This window comes from Patiria miniata, unplaced genomic scaffold (assembly GCF_015706575.1).
Source record: "Patiria miniata isolate m_02_andy unplaced genomic scaffold, ASM1570657v1 HiC_scaffold_9, whole genome shotgun sequence".
Classification (NCBI taxonomy): domain Eukaryota; kingdom Metazoa; phylum Echinodermata; class Asteroidea; order Valvatida; family Asterinidae; genus Patiria; species Patiria miniata.
The window spans coordinates 16,083,557-16,100,557 of record NW_024037076.1 but is presented as its reverse complement, the minus strand read 5'-3'; the positions used below and the strand labels follow the sequence as shown (position 1 = coordinate 16,100,557).

The 17,001-nt window shown below is 42.1% G+C and overlaps 2 protein-coding genes across 2 annotated transcripts; one reads left to right on the top strand and one right to left on the bottom strand.

Moving 5' to 3' along the window:
- Positions 1 to 1,841: 1,841 nt before the first annotated feature.
- Positions 1,842 to 3,444, bottom strand: LOC119720917 (macrophage migration inhibitory factor-like). The gene is made up of 3 exons (XM_038190784.1): positions 3,343 to 3,444; positions 2,068 to 2,243; positions 1,842 to 1,962 (listed from the first exon to the last, which is right to left on the bottom strand). The coding sequence occupies exons 1-3, from the start codon at positions 3,442 to 3,444 to the stop codon at positions 1,842 to 1,844; spliced, it is 399 nt and encodes a 132-aa protein (XP_038046712.1).
- Positions 3,445 to 4,372: 928 nt separating this feature from the next.
- On the top strand, positions 4,373 to 16,649 carry LOC119720814 (TAR DNA-binding protein 43-like). Its single transcript, XM_038190666.1, has 6 exons — positions 4,373 to 4,769; positions 6,148 to 6,314; positions 9,768 to 9,905; positions 11,744 to 11,941; positions 12,861 to 12,960; positions 14,577 to 16,649. The coding sequence occupies exons 1-6, from the start codon at positions 4,529 to 4,531 to the stop codon at positions 15,227 to 15,229; spliced, it is 1,497 nt and encodes a 498-aa protein (XP_038046594.1). The 5' UTR covers positions 4,373 to 4,528; the 3' UTR covers positions 15,230 to 16,649.
- The last annotated feature ends 352 nt before the right edge of the window (positions 16,650 to 17,001 follow it).

The following is a 17,001-nucleotide window of genomic DNA, read 5'->3' as shown; positions in this document are numbered from 1 at the left end:
CCGCTGTACTGGGTCTGGATAGAAAGTATAGAGCTGTTGCGTACCCTAAACAGTAACTGCTAATGACAATCGACTCTCAAGCATTCGACGTCAAGTTTGCTTGAAGATAAATTCGTTAGCCCACTTGCGCTTGTGGAACACGGAATAATGTAGTGCGTCGGGTGGCATATGGGTCACAGTAGCATTGCATTGTTTCATATTCCAAGCGCGCTCGTGGGATAACTAATTATCAGTGGCACCAGGGAGGGGGGGGGGGGGCTCAAGGGGCTGGAACCCACCCCTCCCCCCCCCCCCCTCCAAGGTTGCCAATGCCAATTTGTTTGTTTGATTTTTGGGTAATTCTTTTTTTTTTCAATCTTCTACAGAAATTTGAAACCAAACAAATTATGAGGCACCTCCCCCCCCCCACACACACACACACCACCCACCCACACACACACAAAGCAAAATCCTGGGTGGGCCACTGCTGATAATTTATATTATGAGTCTGGTTAGACCTCATCAGCCCTAAACATGAGAAATTCGCAAAGCAAGATTAATTTAAGTAGCTTTAGAAACAGAATAGTAAGTTGTGTGGGTAGATTTCTAATGTAAAGTCTATAAATTGACCCATTTGTAACCCACCAACTGTACAAAAATAGTCATACAGTTGTAAATTTTGAAGACCCCAATTGATTTTTAGTAGATTCTGATAGAGGAAGACATGCTCTATCAAGTCATTTTCATTTCGTTGATTTTTGGAATGATACATTAGTACATAAATTGGGTCAAAGGTCACGATAACATATTAAAAGTCAAGTGACCTCCTTTTCACACACAAAATTTAATTTTGACAAAAGAGTTCATTTGAGCATGCAATTCTTATTATTTTAATACCAAATTCGCATATATTCGATGAAAATTGACATGGTTTTGACATATTTCTATCAAAAGGGTGGTATTTAACTCAAAAATGTCAATTTTTCATGGTTTCTGCCCTGATTACATGGTCAAGGGCGGATCCAGAACACAATATTCGGGGGGGCCCAAAAAAAAAATTGGTCCCCCAAAAAAGTGGGTCAAAAAAATTACGGCGTGGGGTTCGGGGCCCGCTTTGGGCCCCGAAAAAATTTTGGATTCTAGATGCTCTGTGGTGCGATCTGAGGCAATTTCTGACCACTTTTAACCAATGTTTTTTTGAGGAAAAGATGGTGGTGTACTCATTGCCTGCCTTTATTGCGATGTTACATACAAATAAAAAAAAAATTGGTTTTGTTTTTTTTGGGGGGGGGCATGGCCCCCTTTGCCCCCCCCCCCCCCCCCCCCCCCCCCGGATCCGCCCTTGCACATGGTAGGTCGGATCGGGCTAAAAATTGGTGTGCATTCATTGCTCATCAGGACCTACAAGCACAGCAATTTTTATCAAAATCGGATGACATGAGGTAAAAAAGTGCGTTGGTCTGACATGGAATGACCCCTATGCAACTGCTCGCGCAGGGTCGTTATTATTGTTTCAAACGTCGAACCTAATATATTGTATTATAATGAAATGTCTTCGAAATATGTTTGATCGACGCGATTCTCTGCAGCGGCAGTTAAAGTGAATGCTCACTGTCTTAAAGCCGCGGCCGAAAACGAAGTCGATGGGATAGGGTGTTATTTGATAAAAGAAAGCGAGAAGGGGCCATATTATTTTTGTTTTTCATTCCAATAGGAAAAGGATGACCCAGAGGCCCATGGTACACTATGTCTACTTTTATAATAGAGGGTCTCCTTTAATTTTTTTTTAACGTCTCTTGCTGCCATGAAGTTGTCGTTTGTATGCATGACATCTGTACTCTGTTCATCTTGCTACTGAGTGTTCAGGAGTCTGCACCGCCCATTACTTGCTTCAATCTGGTTTCCGGCAAAACATCTGCCACTAGTCGGCCCCCAGACCAGCCTACGTGAGTTGGGGGTAGGTAGTGAAACACCAAACTAATCCTGAAAAGAAGAAATTAATAAAAGTGCAGTCATTAATAATTGGTCAATTTTTTTTCAATGAGGGCGCTTCTATAGTTCGGCAGATCTAGATGCAGAGAATCTTACCGGTCTTCACGGATGCCGAGTTCCTTAGTTGAACACTGGATGAGGGCCTCGCAGATCTGTTTGTTGGTGTCACCATCAGTGAATCCTCCGTGAAGTTGAATCAACATGAGGGGAGCTGAGGCCGGTCCAGCACCCATGAACATCCTCACTCCTGCTTGGACACGCACTGTAGCCGCCTTGGTGGATCAAGAAATACAAAATATAAAACAATAGAATGGTCATACACGTACACTGAACCTTGTGTAAATTAACAGCTGCAGCTTTTTGACATATCAAAGTATTTTGGCTCTAAATTACAGTTTTATCTCATAATTTGATGGCTTTTAGAAAAATAGACTCCTTGCATTTGACGTCACATTGGAGGACTGCTATTGTGTCTGATAATATCAGTATATTATACGCATGGATAGGCAGTCACTCTACATAGTGTTTCTCTTCATTCTGCCACACATAAACGTAACCCCAAAATGCCTCTAAACCTGTTTTCCAGAAATGGGGAAACACTGTGTAGACGTGGGCAAGTCCACGCAACGTCGCTGCTATTTATGTGGACCTCTTTTGTTCGGAAGTCCACACAGCGTATGTAATGCTTGTACACACATTTTCTCCATAATGTAAGACATTATGGTGCATTTTTGAATTCTTCATCATAGTCGGAAACAATTATGGTTAGTAAACAACTCGGGGGCTTTCAGGAAAGTGGGTGGGGTGGGCTGAGGTGGGCTGGGGTGGGGCGGGGTGGGTGGGGTGGGGTGATATGAATGGGGGGGGTCGATTGAAGGCGTACCCCCGTGCCCTGCTATATCCGGGGCATGCCCCAGCCTTGTGCGATGCTTTCTCTTGTATTCTAAGGCTATTTTAAGATAAAATTTAGGAACCGGTTTATCATTCCATTTGTTATTTTTGGCCCCTTTTTACTAGTATAACATATATTCAGCGGCTAAACGTGGTGGGGGGTGCAAGCCCCTCCTCGATCTACATCATCACTGTAACCACACTGTAAAAAAAATGATGGGTAAAAACACTGTTGGGCAACATAATTTTATCCAACATTGGTTTGAAATTACCTAATTTGAGTAAACATTTTCCAACTATTGGGAAGAATTTGCCCAAGAGTTTAACCTGTTGATATGCTGACCAGTTGGTCTGCATATCAACCCATTTTGTCTGTTGTTACAGTGTAGACAGTAGCCGACTCGCTCCGCTGCGCGCGGTGCGAGCAAGCCTATAATTTTCAGATTACTGCGTGCAGTTTCGACTGCGATCCCGTCTTACCTTTCCAGAGGTGTGGTGTGATATAATTTGTCCTAATTGAAGCACAAACTCCTTACTAATATCTCCATTGTCGATGTTGGTTTGTATGTCACACAGCGGCATATTACACCCGAGTTGCATCTAATTAATCGCCGATTAATTAAACTTCGATTTTCAACTTTGAAGACGGTCTGTACGGTTTCAGTTTGTGACTAGAAAGAAAAACACGTTATGATAATCACCCGGCCTCAGTAACACTTTGTAGCGTAAGAAAACATCGTAAAGATAACAAAAAGGAAATGCAAGGCTAAATTTCAATTCTGCTGGTTATAAACAAACACGAGCCCGATCGGGATGGCCGTTATCATCAATAATCAGTCGGGAAGCGAGTTGGGTGGGCGGGTCCGGCAGTGTAGCAGTGAACCTGCACTTGGACCATCATTTATAACAATTAAAGGTATGCACCATCTTATTCAAAAAAGTTACTCAAGCTATCAGGTGCTCACTACTTTAACCCCCAAAAAGTGAAAACTATGACATGGCTTAGTACGTTACATTTGTATCTGATTAGGACTGTCAATATTTTTTATTAGTAATTTGATGAGCCTCTAAACTAAGGCAAAGTAAAAAATAGTGCTAGTTGATCATCCCCGCCTTTTTTAAATTTAAGGCAACAGGTTTTTTTTATTAAAAGATGTTTCAGAAGTTCAGATGCTTCTGAATAGCTTTACTGAATGTTCAAGTTGTGAGCAGACATTTACTAGAACTATAAAATATAAAGGGCCTCCTCCTCTTTATGGCACATATCGTGTCAGCTCAATATGAATATTTTTTTTTTTTTGCCTATTTTTTCAATAAAAATAAAAAAATAAAAAGGCCCTCATCCTCCTCTTTTTGAAATGAAACCATCAACTAACGTTTTTTAACAGCGCGGCTGATAATGTTCAGTGTAGACTGTAGTGTTCTCTGATTATCGTAAATTGAATAGAGCGCCCTCAACAGTGGAATTAAGTCTGGTGCCTTGACTTAAGCAGTCCGTTGTCCACATAGTAAAAAATATTGCACCTAGCCATCAAAACAAAATTTGTAAAACCAAGTCGCCAAGAAAATCTTAATTTCTTCACTTTTTCTCGTTTTTCAATGTAATTACATGGTGAGAATAAATTGTGAATGTTTATAGCAACCCATTGTTGTAAAATTCCTAGATATGGCGGCATATATCCGTGTCGTTGAGGACGAGTTGGACCCCGAAGTGATCGAGCTGCCGGTCGAGCCGGATGGCACGATGTTGCTGAGCACGCTGACAGCGCAGTTCCCCTGCGCCTCGGGCCTCAAGTACCGCAACCCCGGTACACGGAGTCTGAGGGGACTACGGGTCGTGGAGGGAAGAATACAACCGCCTGATGATGTGTGGGGAGACCACCTTTATATAGCAGTCTTCCCCAAAGGTAGGACCACCTACTTATCTTCATTTTTTCAACTTGCTTTATTTTTTTCCTTTTATAAATTTATTTTTAAAACCAAAACAGTCAAGACATGAACAGAAATTAAATGTCGTTGAGAAAGGGAACACACCCTAAATGCTACTTTGTTTTATCACAATATAAACCTATCCTTGAAAATGTTTCTCAAGGTAAACGAAATTTAAAAGTCAAGTTAAACATTTGAGAACATGTAAACAAAATACTGATGCCTGAATATTTCTTTGGTTAAGATGAATGATTATGAACATGATGAACAGGGTGGGGACTACTTGTGGAATTAAAAGGCTTCTTTCCGTTAAGTTCTAGAATTAGAAGGCTTCTCTCCATCAGCCTTCTTAGCATGGTGATTTTTTGGGGGTCAGCACGCTATGGTTTTTGGAAATGCCCTTTGCTAAATGAAATACCTTTGTCTGAAATTCCACTTTCTGAAGCACAAATCCACCAAAAAGTTGAACTGGTTGATCTTTAACTCTGAAATGTTTTAGAACGATTGAAATTTGGATCATGGGACAAAAAATTTTGGGTGGAAAATCTGAATCTTTACTCACCAGCCTTGCGTTGCTGATCCAACGAATGCAGCGGTCATGTTCATGTGTACTCCTAGAACTATGAGGCTCCACTATACTATCAAGCGAAATGATAGTATGTGCATGCGTACAAGTACATGTACCATACCCCCCGCAACACGCTCCGAGCGAACCGAAAATCATCGCTCGATCATATGCATGCACGTTTCAAGTGTCAGGTTGGCTCAGTGCGGAAAGGGCATATTTTTCATCATTTTGGCCTAAAAACCGACAGAATCCACCTATGTTAGTTCTGCACATGATACGTGAGTATGTCGAGAGATAAAGTACGGAGTATAGTGGCAAACTGTGCAGCGGTTCTGTGTGAAATGTCTCCATTTTGATGGACGTTTTTGTACTTTATTAGTGTTTTGTGCTGCAGGCAATTTTGTGGGCTTCTTGATCTATGAGGCTCCACTACGTGGAGCCTCATAGTTCTAGGACTAGGAGTAGTTCATGTGTGTGTTTAAGTACGTTGCGCTGATCTTCGCGTGACCTCAGCAGGTCAACTCTACATTCGGCTCGACCATTCCGGATAGAGGGGAGATTGTATACTTTGCATCGCGAAACAGTACCTGTATGTACATCATGATGTATGTCATTTTGGCGCGCTGAATACGCTGCGCTGTGTCATTACAAGTTGTCAGTTTGGGTGGACTATGTCACACCTGTATACAAACAAGCACTTTTGCCAAAAATAGGCCTATCTCATAATAAGAGAGTGTGTGTTGCATTTATTCTGAATACTGACTTTGTTTTTTTTCTGGTATTCACAGACAACAAGCGCAAAGGCGATGACAGCAGTGAGAACAACTCAGCTAAAACCCGCCGCGTAGAGAATAAAACAGTGGACTTGATAGTGCTCGGGTTGGCTTGGAAGACAACGGTAGCCAGCATGAGGGAATACTTTGAGAAGAATTTCGGTGAAGTTCTCATGTGTGAGGTATGTGCATGTTGTGTGGACACACGTATACATTCATAGCCTATTGCCGGTGTAGTCACTTGGGGGTTACTTGCTGCACATGCTCAGTGTGAGACATCCACTAGTCTTCGCATGTTACCAACATACTCTGGCGCTATGGTGGCATAAAATGTCCAAAATTTCCCTTATGTGAGTTTTCCCAAAGTTAAACCCCGAAAAGATATACTCAAAATAAGATTCCAATAAAACTCACCATATAATCAACTGGGCTACATTTTTTCAAAGGAATATTCGTTGCTTTCTATTTGCCATGAAAATTGAACCCGAATCATACTGATAAAGAGCAAATCAATAATTGTGAATAAAAAAAATGTAGCTATCTATTTACCAACTGGACAGGAATTTTGACATTGCTGGCTTCACTTCCATAGGTCTCACTTATTCCTAAAAACTCAAATTTTTAAGGAAAACAAAATAAACATCTTAATCAACGAAAATCACTGCTTGCGAAAAGACTACTACATCATTTGAATACGGAGCATCAATAGACCTATTGAAACAAAAATTAGAGTAAGAAAAGACTGATTATGTCATGCCGCATTTAAGCCTTATTAAGGGTCAAAGGCTGATGGCGCCGAGTGGGATACCTGGGCACAATGAGACAAACTAAGTGGAAGGCACAAACATACCTGGGAAAGGTTGACATGATGATGGTCTGTGGGTTATGTCAGGGTTAGGCAACTCCTAATCCTGGTCCCAAAGTGACATACTTTTTAATACCACTCTTGCTTAACCTTCCTGCTTCTAAGCAGTCACAGACAGTCGAAAATTCACTTTCACTTCCATACGTTTTAACAAAAGCTAGTCACCAGCAGTCAGATCATATGTCATTGTCATGCAAGCACTGTGACTAGTCAAACTGGGACAAAGCAGGCAAGTTGGGGCCGTATCATAAGTCCGACGCGTCATAGGTCCGACACCTGTTTCGAACTTATTAGGCATCGGAACTTATGAGGCTTACAATTGAATTATTCGGCCTCATTGTTCCGACACCTAATAAGTCCGAAGCCTTGTAAGACCCCGTTCCCACTTGATCCACCAATTGGGGGATCTGATCCACCTTTTGCCAAATTGCCGGATCAGATCCCCCAATTGGTGGATCAGATCCAGCAATTGTGTGTAGTGGGAACGCTAACCGTTATAAGGTGGATCAGGATCAGATCCACCTTTTCTGATCCACCTCTGGACCAGGATACAGATCCCCCAATTGGTGGATCAGATCCGGCAATTGCCGGATCACGATCAGATGGGAACGCAAAAGGTGGATCTGATCCGGCAATTTGACCTGTTAACATCCGCCCGGTGCACGAGTGGCGCGAAAATGTTGCGGTCTCATGAACGAAGAAACACGTTTACAGGCGTGTAGCTCATGTGAACATTTCCAGCGTATACAACATGCACAATAAACAACCGCTGAACTACGGGCTAGCACCGCGCATGCAAAAGCGCACGTGGTATCCTAAAACTACACTATAGGCCTTATTTTTGTTGCGTGTTAGTCCATTACTAAACCTTTTTCATTCCTGAAATTTTACTTATTTTTCCATCCATAAATGACTCTGAGTCCGCACTCACCAAAAGACTTCACTTTGGCACAGAATCATGGAAAAGCTTACGAGTATGCGATGAGAATAGTGCCGATAACGCGGTACGTACGGAGGTGACAAATCTGAAGTATTGATTATAGAAAATTGGAAAATGATGTCGTAGTACATCATGTGACCGTTTCTTACCAATGAGAAGCTTCAGAACCAGGGAATCCCTTATCGATGCATTGGTTTCTGCCGTGATGTCACACAATGAGCGGCTCTGTTGGATTTCACCTGTTAATTTATGCACGCACGGATCTTCTATTCTACAGGTCCGTGATTTATGTTGGTGAATTCACGTAATTTTTGTCTGTGAATTCTGATAGTGCTGTTTGAAAACTGACCCATCCTGGCCTAGCATGCAACCATGCAACAATGGCACTCCCACAGAGCGCGCGTAATTCCGAACTCAGTGACCTTTCGGACCCAACATTTCCGTACGAAAAGGTGGATCAAGCATAAGTGGGAACGCGTCTTGCGGTTTCGTTGCGGTAAGATAACAATCACACTAAAATGCCGGATCTTGATCCACCTTTTTCCAATTCAAGTGGGAACGCGGTGTATGTCCGACGTCGGAAAAAGGGGGGTATGAAGTGTCGGAGCTACATGTATGAGGTGTCGGAGCTATGAGGCGTCGGAGCTATGAGGCGTCGGAGCTATGAGGCGTCGGAGCTATGAGGCGTCGGACTAATGAGCGGACCCCTGCAAGTTGTGGTCACAGCTGTTTTATCATTCACCTGGAGTCAAGCATAGCTGTATCAAGTTATTAATAAATAGTCCGAGCTAGTCAATCCTGCTTTTATGGAATTCTTAACTGTTGAAAACAATCACTTGTTTGATTTTGACTGAAAGGACCACTTGGCACAGAATGAATGTTTGGGTTGATGCAACATTGTTTTAGCTGGCAAAATGTAAAGCCTGCTGACTCTGTTCATGAACACTAGGCCTAAAGCTACATTTTTTGTACACGACAGTCTTCTAAACAATCCTTCAAATTTTTTCAGAACCTCATTTGAGGTAATCTTCTATGGAGCTTGGATAAAGCCTACAGCACAGATTTCCAATTTTACTGGTACACTGCTCATTAGGCCACCGCACATACAGATCGAAAATGTGTGTGCTGAAAAATCAGACTGATTTGACCACACACTGGGCGACCTGATGAAATCAAACATGTTTGATTCTTTCGCATCTGATTTCACCAGAAAGGTGTGCGGGCAGCACTCAGATTTTTATCTTAGCAATTCAGATAAATTTACGAAGGCATTCACATGATTCACAATTGATGGCTGCCATTTTGTCATCACGTGACTGATCATCATGTGACCGATTATAGAATAGAATCGAGCATGTGTGCGGGTAGCGTTGCAGTCTCCGCAATGGTTAAAAAATAAAAGTATTGGTGATCCGGTAAAATGGGAAAAGGTGTGTGGCGGACTTAACACTTCCTGCACAAATTCTGTAGAGCTAAGCTCAGCCCAATCAGGCAGATTGGGTCACGCTTCACTGCTCTCCACAGTGCTATTTTTTCTTGTTCAGTAACTCTCTGTGTGACAAAGTTACTTCCTAACCTTCTAAATCCTCTTTGCAAATTGGAGGATTTTGCAGGATTGAGACTATATTGCAAAAGTGTATGGCTGATTTTGGAGGATGCACTGTGTCAAGGTCTTGGGCCGGACCATTTTTTGTTTATGCTCAACCGTGCATACATTTAAACTTAGATTATACTTGAAATCCTCCACATACAGTGTGTCAGATTTGAACCTGGGTAGACGCATTGATTCAAAACAACTTTTCATTGAAGATTTTTTTTTTCTTGTTTCAGATCAAGAAGAATCTGGAGAACCAATCCAAAGGTTTTGGTTTTGTGAGATTCAAGGATTACAAAGTGCAAAGCTCAGTGGTATCACAGAGGCACAACATTGATGGTAGATACTGTGACGTCAAAATACCAGACTCGAAGGTAAGAACCAGAGTATCTTCATTGATGAGAGTCTTCCTAATAGAACAATCCTTGTCTTCATTTTAACAATTATTCTAATAGCATGGTCACTTTTACCATCGTCACTACCATCGACTCAGACAACGCTATCATTCAACCCAATCGATATCACCCCTTCACCACCATCACAACTATCACCCAGTCATCATCTCTTTGATCACCATTGCAGAAACATGTATCATCGCAGTCATTATTATACAACACCTGAATAAATCCCCGTCATCTGATTGGTGGGTCGTTGATAACATGTCATGAATTATTCGTCCCAACGCACAGCGCGCGCGCGGCGCTCGGCGCACAGTGCAATGGAAGTTCTATTGCACTGTGAATAGAACTTCCATTGCACGGTTTGACTGCTGCCGGTGGTGGCGCTGTGGAACAGCTTTAAAACTTGCATAAATTGGATATAAAAGTTCTGAACTTGTTGCACTGTTTGAGTTCTAAACTTGTGGAACAGCTTTTAACTTGCCATGCATAAATTGGTAATAAAAGTTACGCACTTGTTGAACTGTTTGAGTTCTAAACTTGTGGAACAGTTTTAAATCGAGATCAATTGAATATGATAGTTTCAACCTGTTGAACAGTTTACATAAATTAAATATGATGGCTCGGAACTTGTCAAACTTTTAAACAGTTTTAAACTTGAATAAATTGGCTATCCAAAGTCAGCCAATCAGATGACGGGGATTTATTCAGGTGTTATATTAAACAAATAATGAATGTTTCACGTTTGTGCAATGGAAAGAATAATTTCATTCGGTGACAGATGCAATTATTCTTACCATTGCACTCACAAACATTCACTGTTTGTATACCATCGTAACCACTATCACAACAATTAGCCAAATCATTATCATCACCAAGATCACCACCATCACAACAATCACCATAATCATCTAGGGCTGTCCATTTTCGAATAATTTAGTATTCAATTATTCAAAACTGTGTTGGACCGAATACCCGAATATTTGAAACTCAGCTCTCAAATTTACACATGCCAGCTGCAGCTGCAGGCGGCACCTGTCAAAAGCTGCACGCAAAGCACATCGGTTAAAATTTGGGCAGGGTCTGATCCATGTTTTGGGCTGCAGGAGTGTTTTGCAGTCAGTATGTTATAACTGTCAGTGGCTTTAACCTGCTAAAAGGATAAGTGCAATGAACCGCCATCGACCAAAAAAGTTACTGTCAACAAAATGTGGCATCTGACAATAAAGTGATTAAAATAACATTTCAGTCATGTGTTTACATACATGTACATGTGTAGTTTTTTTAATGTTTTGAATATTCGAACCAGCAAAGCTATCTCAATACTCAGTTGATGATTTAATATTTGAATATTCGATATATTCCGGACAGCCCTATTATTATCATCAAAACTTTAAGCCATTATCATCTCAATAATCACCACCATAATCACCACCTTCACAAGGATCATCTCAATCACTGACATTAACTCATCCATACGGTAGCTACTTTCACCTCAATTGTCATCATGATAATCACCATAGCAATTATCACCCAAATTATTATAAATATCATCAGCTGCACAATCACAATTATCTGTCAAATCATCATCACCATGATCACTACCACAACAACTATCACCCTATTTATCATCGCAGTAATCACCACCATACATGTAGCAACTATCACCCAGATCATTGCAGCTACTTCTCCAATCCTCAAAATCAACAGCATTCATTACCACAATCGTCACCACCAGAATCAATGTACCTCCACTGCCATTCACTCTTCAATTTGGTATAATTGAGTCCATGAGCCTTTTTTCTTTGTTTTAGAATTCCCAAGACTCCAAGAAGATGTTTGTTGGACGCATGCCACAAGACATGACCAAGGAAGACCTGTATAACTACTTCTCTAAATATGGTGAAGTCACAGATGTGTACATCCCAAAGCCGTATCGCTGTTTCGGGTTTGTGACATTCTTAAGGTCTGATGTGGCAACAGTTGTTGCCAGTGAAGACCACATTTACAAGGTAAATTAGTTTTTATTTTTGCTTTTCCTAACTTTGGATATATGTATTGATCTTTTTTAGACTGTAGATATGACATTTACCTTTGAGGAAACACACATTGTGCTTGGGCCAATTTTGTGGATCTGTTGCTGAGCAAAAGCAAATTGCAGAGTTTATTTATTCAATTCTTATTTTAATTGGGTAGCCCATTCAGTGGAATCCACTGATCTCCCATGGGTCCCAGTAAAGAGAAGACAATGTGAAGAAATTACAGTTTTAGAGGTGGGAGGAAAAGCCCAGAAGAGTATTCTGAGGAAAACCCACGGAATCAGGTAGGGACTGAAAACCCAATCCACATATTGACGCAGGCGGGATTCGAACCCCGGTCACAGCGGTGGAAGGCGAGGAAAGTACCGCTACACCAACCTGACTCCCCACATGGAAGTGGAAAGGTTTGCAAAACATAAATTAACCCAAACATTGTACATGTACAAACCTGAAGAATCCATTAACCCTAACTCCCTAGGGTGATTTACTAGGAACCTTCCTCATCCTTGCAAATCCCAACACCATATGGTAAACTGTGCACATCAACAGTTGGACTCTGTTTATGTGTGGTATGCCTAACCCCACATAAAGCACAGTCAGTTTCTAGTGCAGTACTCATCCTAACAGATCCCAACAAACCCTGGTGTTGGAGTTTGGCTGGTTGGGGATCGTTAGGGTTAAACTATGCGGTGCTGGGCGTTTCGGGCAGTAAAGGGAGTAACTGATAAACCAGCCACTATTTCAGGCAATGCGTATTTGCGCATACTGTTTCTCTGCTCATTTTTGCTGAGTGACAAAAATATTCTCAGTAGTATTTTCTGTCATCAGCTGCATGAAGTTGGGCCCTTGTTTAACTCCGTTTTGTTCTGACCCCATTTTTTAATGCGTGTAGGGTACCAGTCTACAAGTGAATCGCGCTGAGCCCAAGAATCCTAAGATCAGAATGCAAGGAGATGACCATTACCCAAGTTATGGGTACGGAGGAGGGGGAGGTAGGTACTCCTTAATACCCAAGCAGCATGGGCTGTGCCCAGGAAATGGGTACATGGAGAAGGGGGTACGTAACACAGTAGATACCAGAGGTGGCAGCAAGTCATTTTTTGCAAGTCCAAGTCAAGTCACAAGTCATTGTTTGCAAGTCCAAGTCAAGTCACAAGTCATTAGGTCCAGTCACAAGTCAAGTCACAAGTCATTAGGTCCAGTCACAAGTCAAGTCACAAGTCATTTGGTCTAAAAACAAGTCAAGTCACAAGTATCTTTGTCCAAGAACACGTCGAGTTCCACATTATTTTGTCCAGCTGTAAAAGCTAAAAGAATTAACCTGGCGTCAACTTACGAGTTATTTTGAACATGCCTCCTTAATTCCCCTTTTTCAATGTGTTGCAATTACTATTCTTGTAGTTTATCACATATCTGTCGGATATTAGCTCTTTGTATACTTTAATAAATTTACCTTACATTGTAGAAATAAATGTTGAGATGACCGTGAAAAAAAGACTCCACTCACTCGATTACATGTAGTATACTAACACTTTATTGTTCAATTTTCATGTATACTAAACGCCTACCAATGGGTTAGGCTATCCGGTATTTTACATGCAATTGACAAAGGCCTGCTTTCTTTTCATGAAAGGGTTTCCTTTCAAAGTTTGTTCAACCAATACATTAAGCAAGAGACAATTGGTCATTGAAAACTGTAGTTTGTTGTGACAGTCTTATTGAAAACTTTTGAAACTAGTGGGAACTATTCATTTTACTGGATTCAGTCACTGAGGTCTATTTTCTGGAATGAAAAAGCTAATTAAAAGTATAATAGCTTAATTAAAGTGTATTGGGTCGCTCGAGTAGCGTCTGACTTGGGTTGGTAACAAGTCATTTTTTGCAATCCCAAGTCAAGTCACAAGTCATTGTTTGCAAGTCCAAGTCAAGTCACAAGTCAAAGCTGGTATTTACAAGTCAAGTCACAAGTCACAAAAATAGCGACTCGAGTCCGACTCGAGTCCAAGTCACATGACTCGAGTCAGCAACTCTGGTAGATACTCATTAATACCCAAGTAGCATGGGTTATACCCAGGACTTGGACATGGAGGAGGGGGAGATAGGTAATCCAGTAGATACTCCTGAATACCCAAGCAACATCAGCTTTACCCAGGAAATGGGTACGGAAAAGAGGGGGTAGGTAACCCAGTACATGCAGGTACTTGTCAATACCCCAAGCAACATGGGCGATACTGAAGACATGGGTATGGGAAGAGGAGGCAGTTAACCCAGTAGTACTTTTTAATATCTAAACAGCATGGGGTGTACCCAGGTCATGGGGGAGGGGTGGGGCTAATGGTTCTGTTTGTGACACATAGTCAGAGGTTCAGGGATGCAAATCCAGCCGCTGACCGTATGTTGTGTCCTTGGGCAAGCTACATTACCCCAGTTGTTCTCGTTATCCAGGATTATTAAATAGTTTCCATTTGAGCTTGGGACTTATATTAACTTGAGACTGACCTCACTTACTACTAAAACCCCAACAGGGCGGTGGACTTGGGAAGGTTCATTGCAAAAATTTCAAGGAAAATAGGACTGATCTCAGATTTCTGTCTCTTTTCCCTTCAAGGATATTCGGACCAAGGCAGATACTACTCCCGAGGGGACTACCCCCAGAGTGGGCGGGGCCGAGGACGGGGAGGTGGCAAGATTGTCCCACGAGGCGGAGACGGGTACCGGGACCGAGACCAAGGTAGTATAGGGGGACCAGGGAACCAGGTCAATACGTCCAATGTTGGCGGGGGTATGGGAGGAGGCATGGGTGGGGGCATGGGTGGGGGTATGGGTGGCGGCATGGGGGGTGGTATGGGGGGTAACCCAGGCGGGCAAGGTCCAGGACAAATGGGCAACTTTCCGTGGAATCAGGCAATGTTGGCTGCGCTGAGCCAGGCAGGCTGGGGCATGATGAGCAATATGCTGGCGCAGGGTATGCAGCAAGGCATGCAGCAGCAACAGCAGCAGCAGCAGCAGCAACAGCAGCAGGGGAACCAGCCCCCGCAGCAGCAGCCGCAGCAGCAGTCACAGCCATCTCAGGGTTCCTTGTCGCAAGGCAGTCAGTCCTCGCAAGTGTCAAATCAAGTGATGCAGACACCAAACAGTAGCGGCGGGTACGGGTCCGGGCAGCAATCCTTAGGATGGGGGTCTAGTCAGTCTAGCGTAGGGGAGACGGGAAGTCCTGGTTACTTAATGGGGGAAAGTAAGAGTGGAGGCAGTGGGTGGTAGAGAGGTACCAGAAGTCATGGTCCAAGACTGGATTTGGATTCTGTTTCTCTGAATGCTGCTGGTCAGATCCTTGGCAAGCATGGTAAAGTTTGTGCGGTGGCAGAGGACAAAGTCTTGGAAACTTTGGCACCGGGAACCAAACAAATTGTGAGCATACCTCATGCACACATTAGATTAACCCTAACCTCCCTTGCATTTTTGTTAGGATGCAACCTCAATTCCTGCAAAATCCTCCAAGTTCCTCCATGCAAAATTGCATACAGCCTCAATCCTCCAATATCATACATTATTTCTGGAATGTTGTCCTTGGAGGGGTGACCACAGCTTCAATGCTGCCAAATCCTCCAGCAATCACTGTCAATGTGTTTTAGCAGGGCCAGTGACATCCCGGAGCAGTGCGGAGGATCTCAAGTATAATATAGGCCTAAATTTATACACAGCTGAGCATAAACAACACAAAGTCCGGCCTAAGACCTTGATACAGTGCATCCTCCAAAATCAGCCATACATTTTTGCCACTGTGCAAAGAGGATTACGGAGCATTTGGGAAGGTTAGGGTTAAATACAGGCGACTCTCATTATAACGAGGTCGATGGGACTAGCCAAATTACCTCTTTATAACAGAAATGTTGTTATAAAAGGACAGCGAAACAAAGAAACACAAAGAGAACCTGAGATTTGGGACCTAAGAATTTGCTCTTTATAAGCAGAACCTCTTTATAAAAGTGCTCTTTATAATGTATATGGCATGTAAGGTATGCTGTGAATTTCGTGGGTGCGGGTGCCAAAGTTCCCAAGACTGAATGTGATTCCTCTAGTTACTTTCTACTGCCACGTAGGCTTAACCAAATTGGTCAGGGTCCTGCAGCATTAGGGGAATCAAATCCAAAGCGGTCTGAAACCAAGACTACTTGTATGAACGATCCCAAAAAGACAACTCGGAAGACTTTTCCCATATGCATCTTGCCATCTTACTTTGGTGCTTTGTGCTATTAGTTAATTCGCGATTAAACACACACTCAGGTTAGTGATCTCTATTGAATTCAATGAAGTTCTTGTAAAGCATGTAGCACAACTAATTTTGAAATGTAATATTAATATGATCGCTGAATTTTGAAGGTCGGAATGTACCTTGAAACAGCCCCTTCACTGTACGTGTCAAATGACAGCAAAGGCACCATTCTATTTTGATATCGCTGGGCAGTGTAACACTCAAAACTACATTGTTGTAAATACAATTGTAAATATTATCAATGTTTGGCAAAAAGTAGCGTTTCATCTTTCATGGCATTTTAATTGCTGGAGATAAGGGTGGGAGTGGAAGGGGAAAGGAGTGGGGGGGTTTGAGGGAAACTGAAGGGGGTTAAATTGGGGTTAATAGGCTTTATTCATGAGTCGGCCATATTAAATTGAAAGCGAGGAAAAATTTTCATTTTTGGAACTTGCGAATAGAAATCAAAGTAATGAAATACAGTTAATTACAAATTAATACCAGTCTACTCTGGTGAATAATAAAAAATTTGTGATTAATAATACGCTAATGTTTTTAAGCCACATTTTAAAAAAATATTCAAAGCGAGGCTTGGACCGCATAAATAGTCTGGCACCATTCCATTCAACCGGGCCTATTAACACATGCGCGATACGACTGTGTCGCGCAGTAATGTCACGAACAAATGAGTGATAAGTTGCGCGATTTTTGCAATTAGCATGATACGTAGCACGACTTCATCGCATAGATGTAAAGGTGCTCTTCGATTTGCGCGTGTATA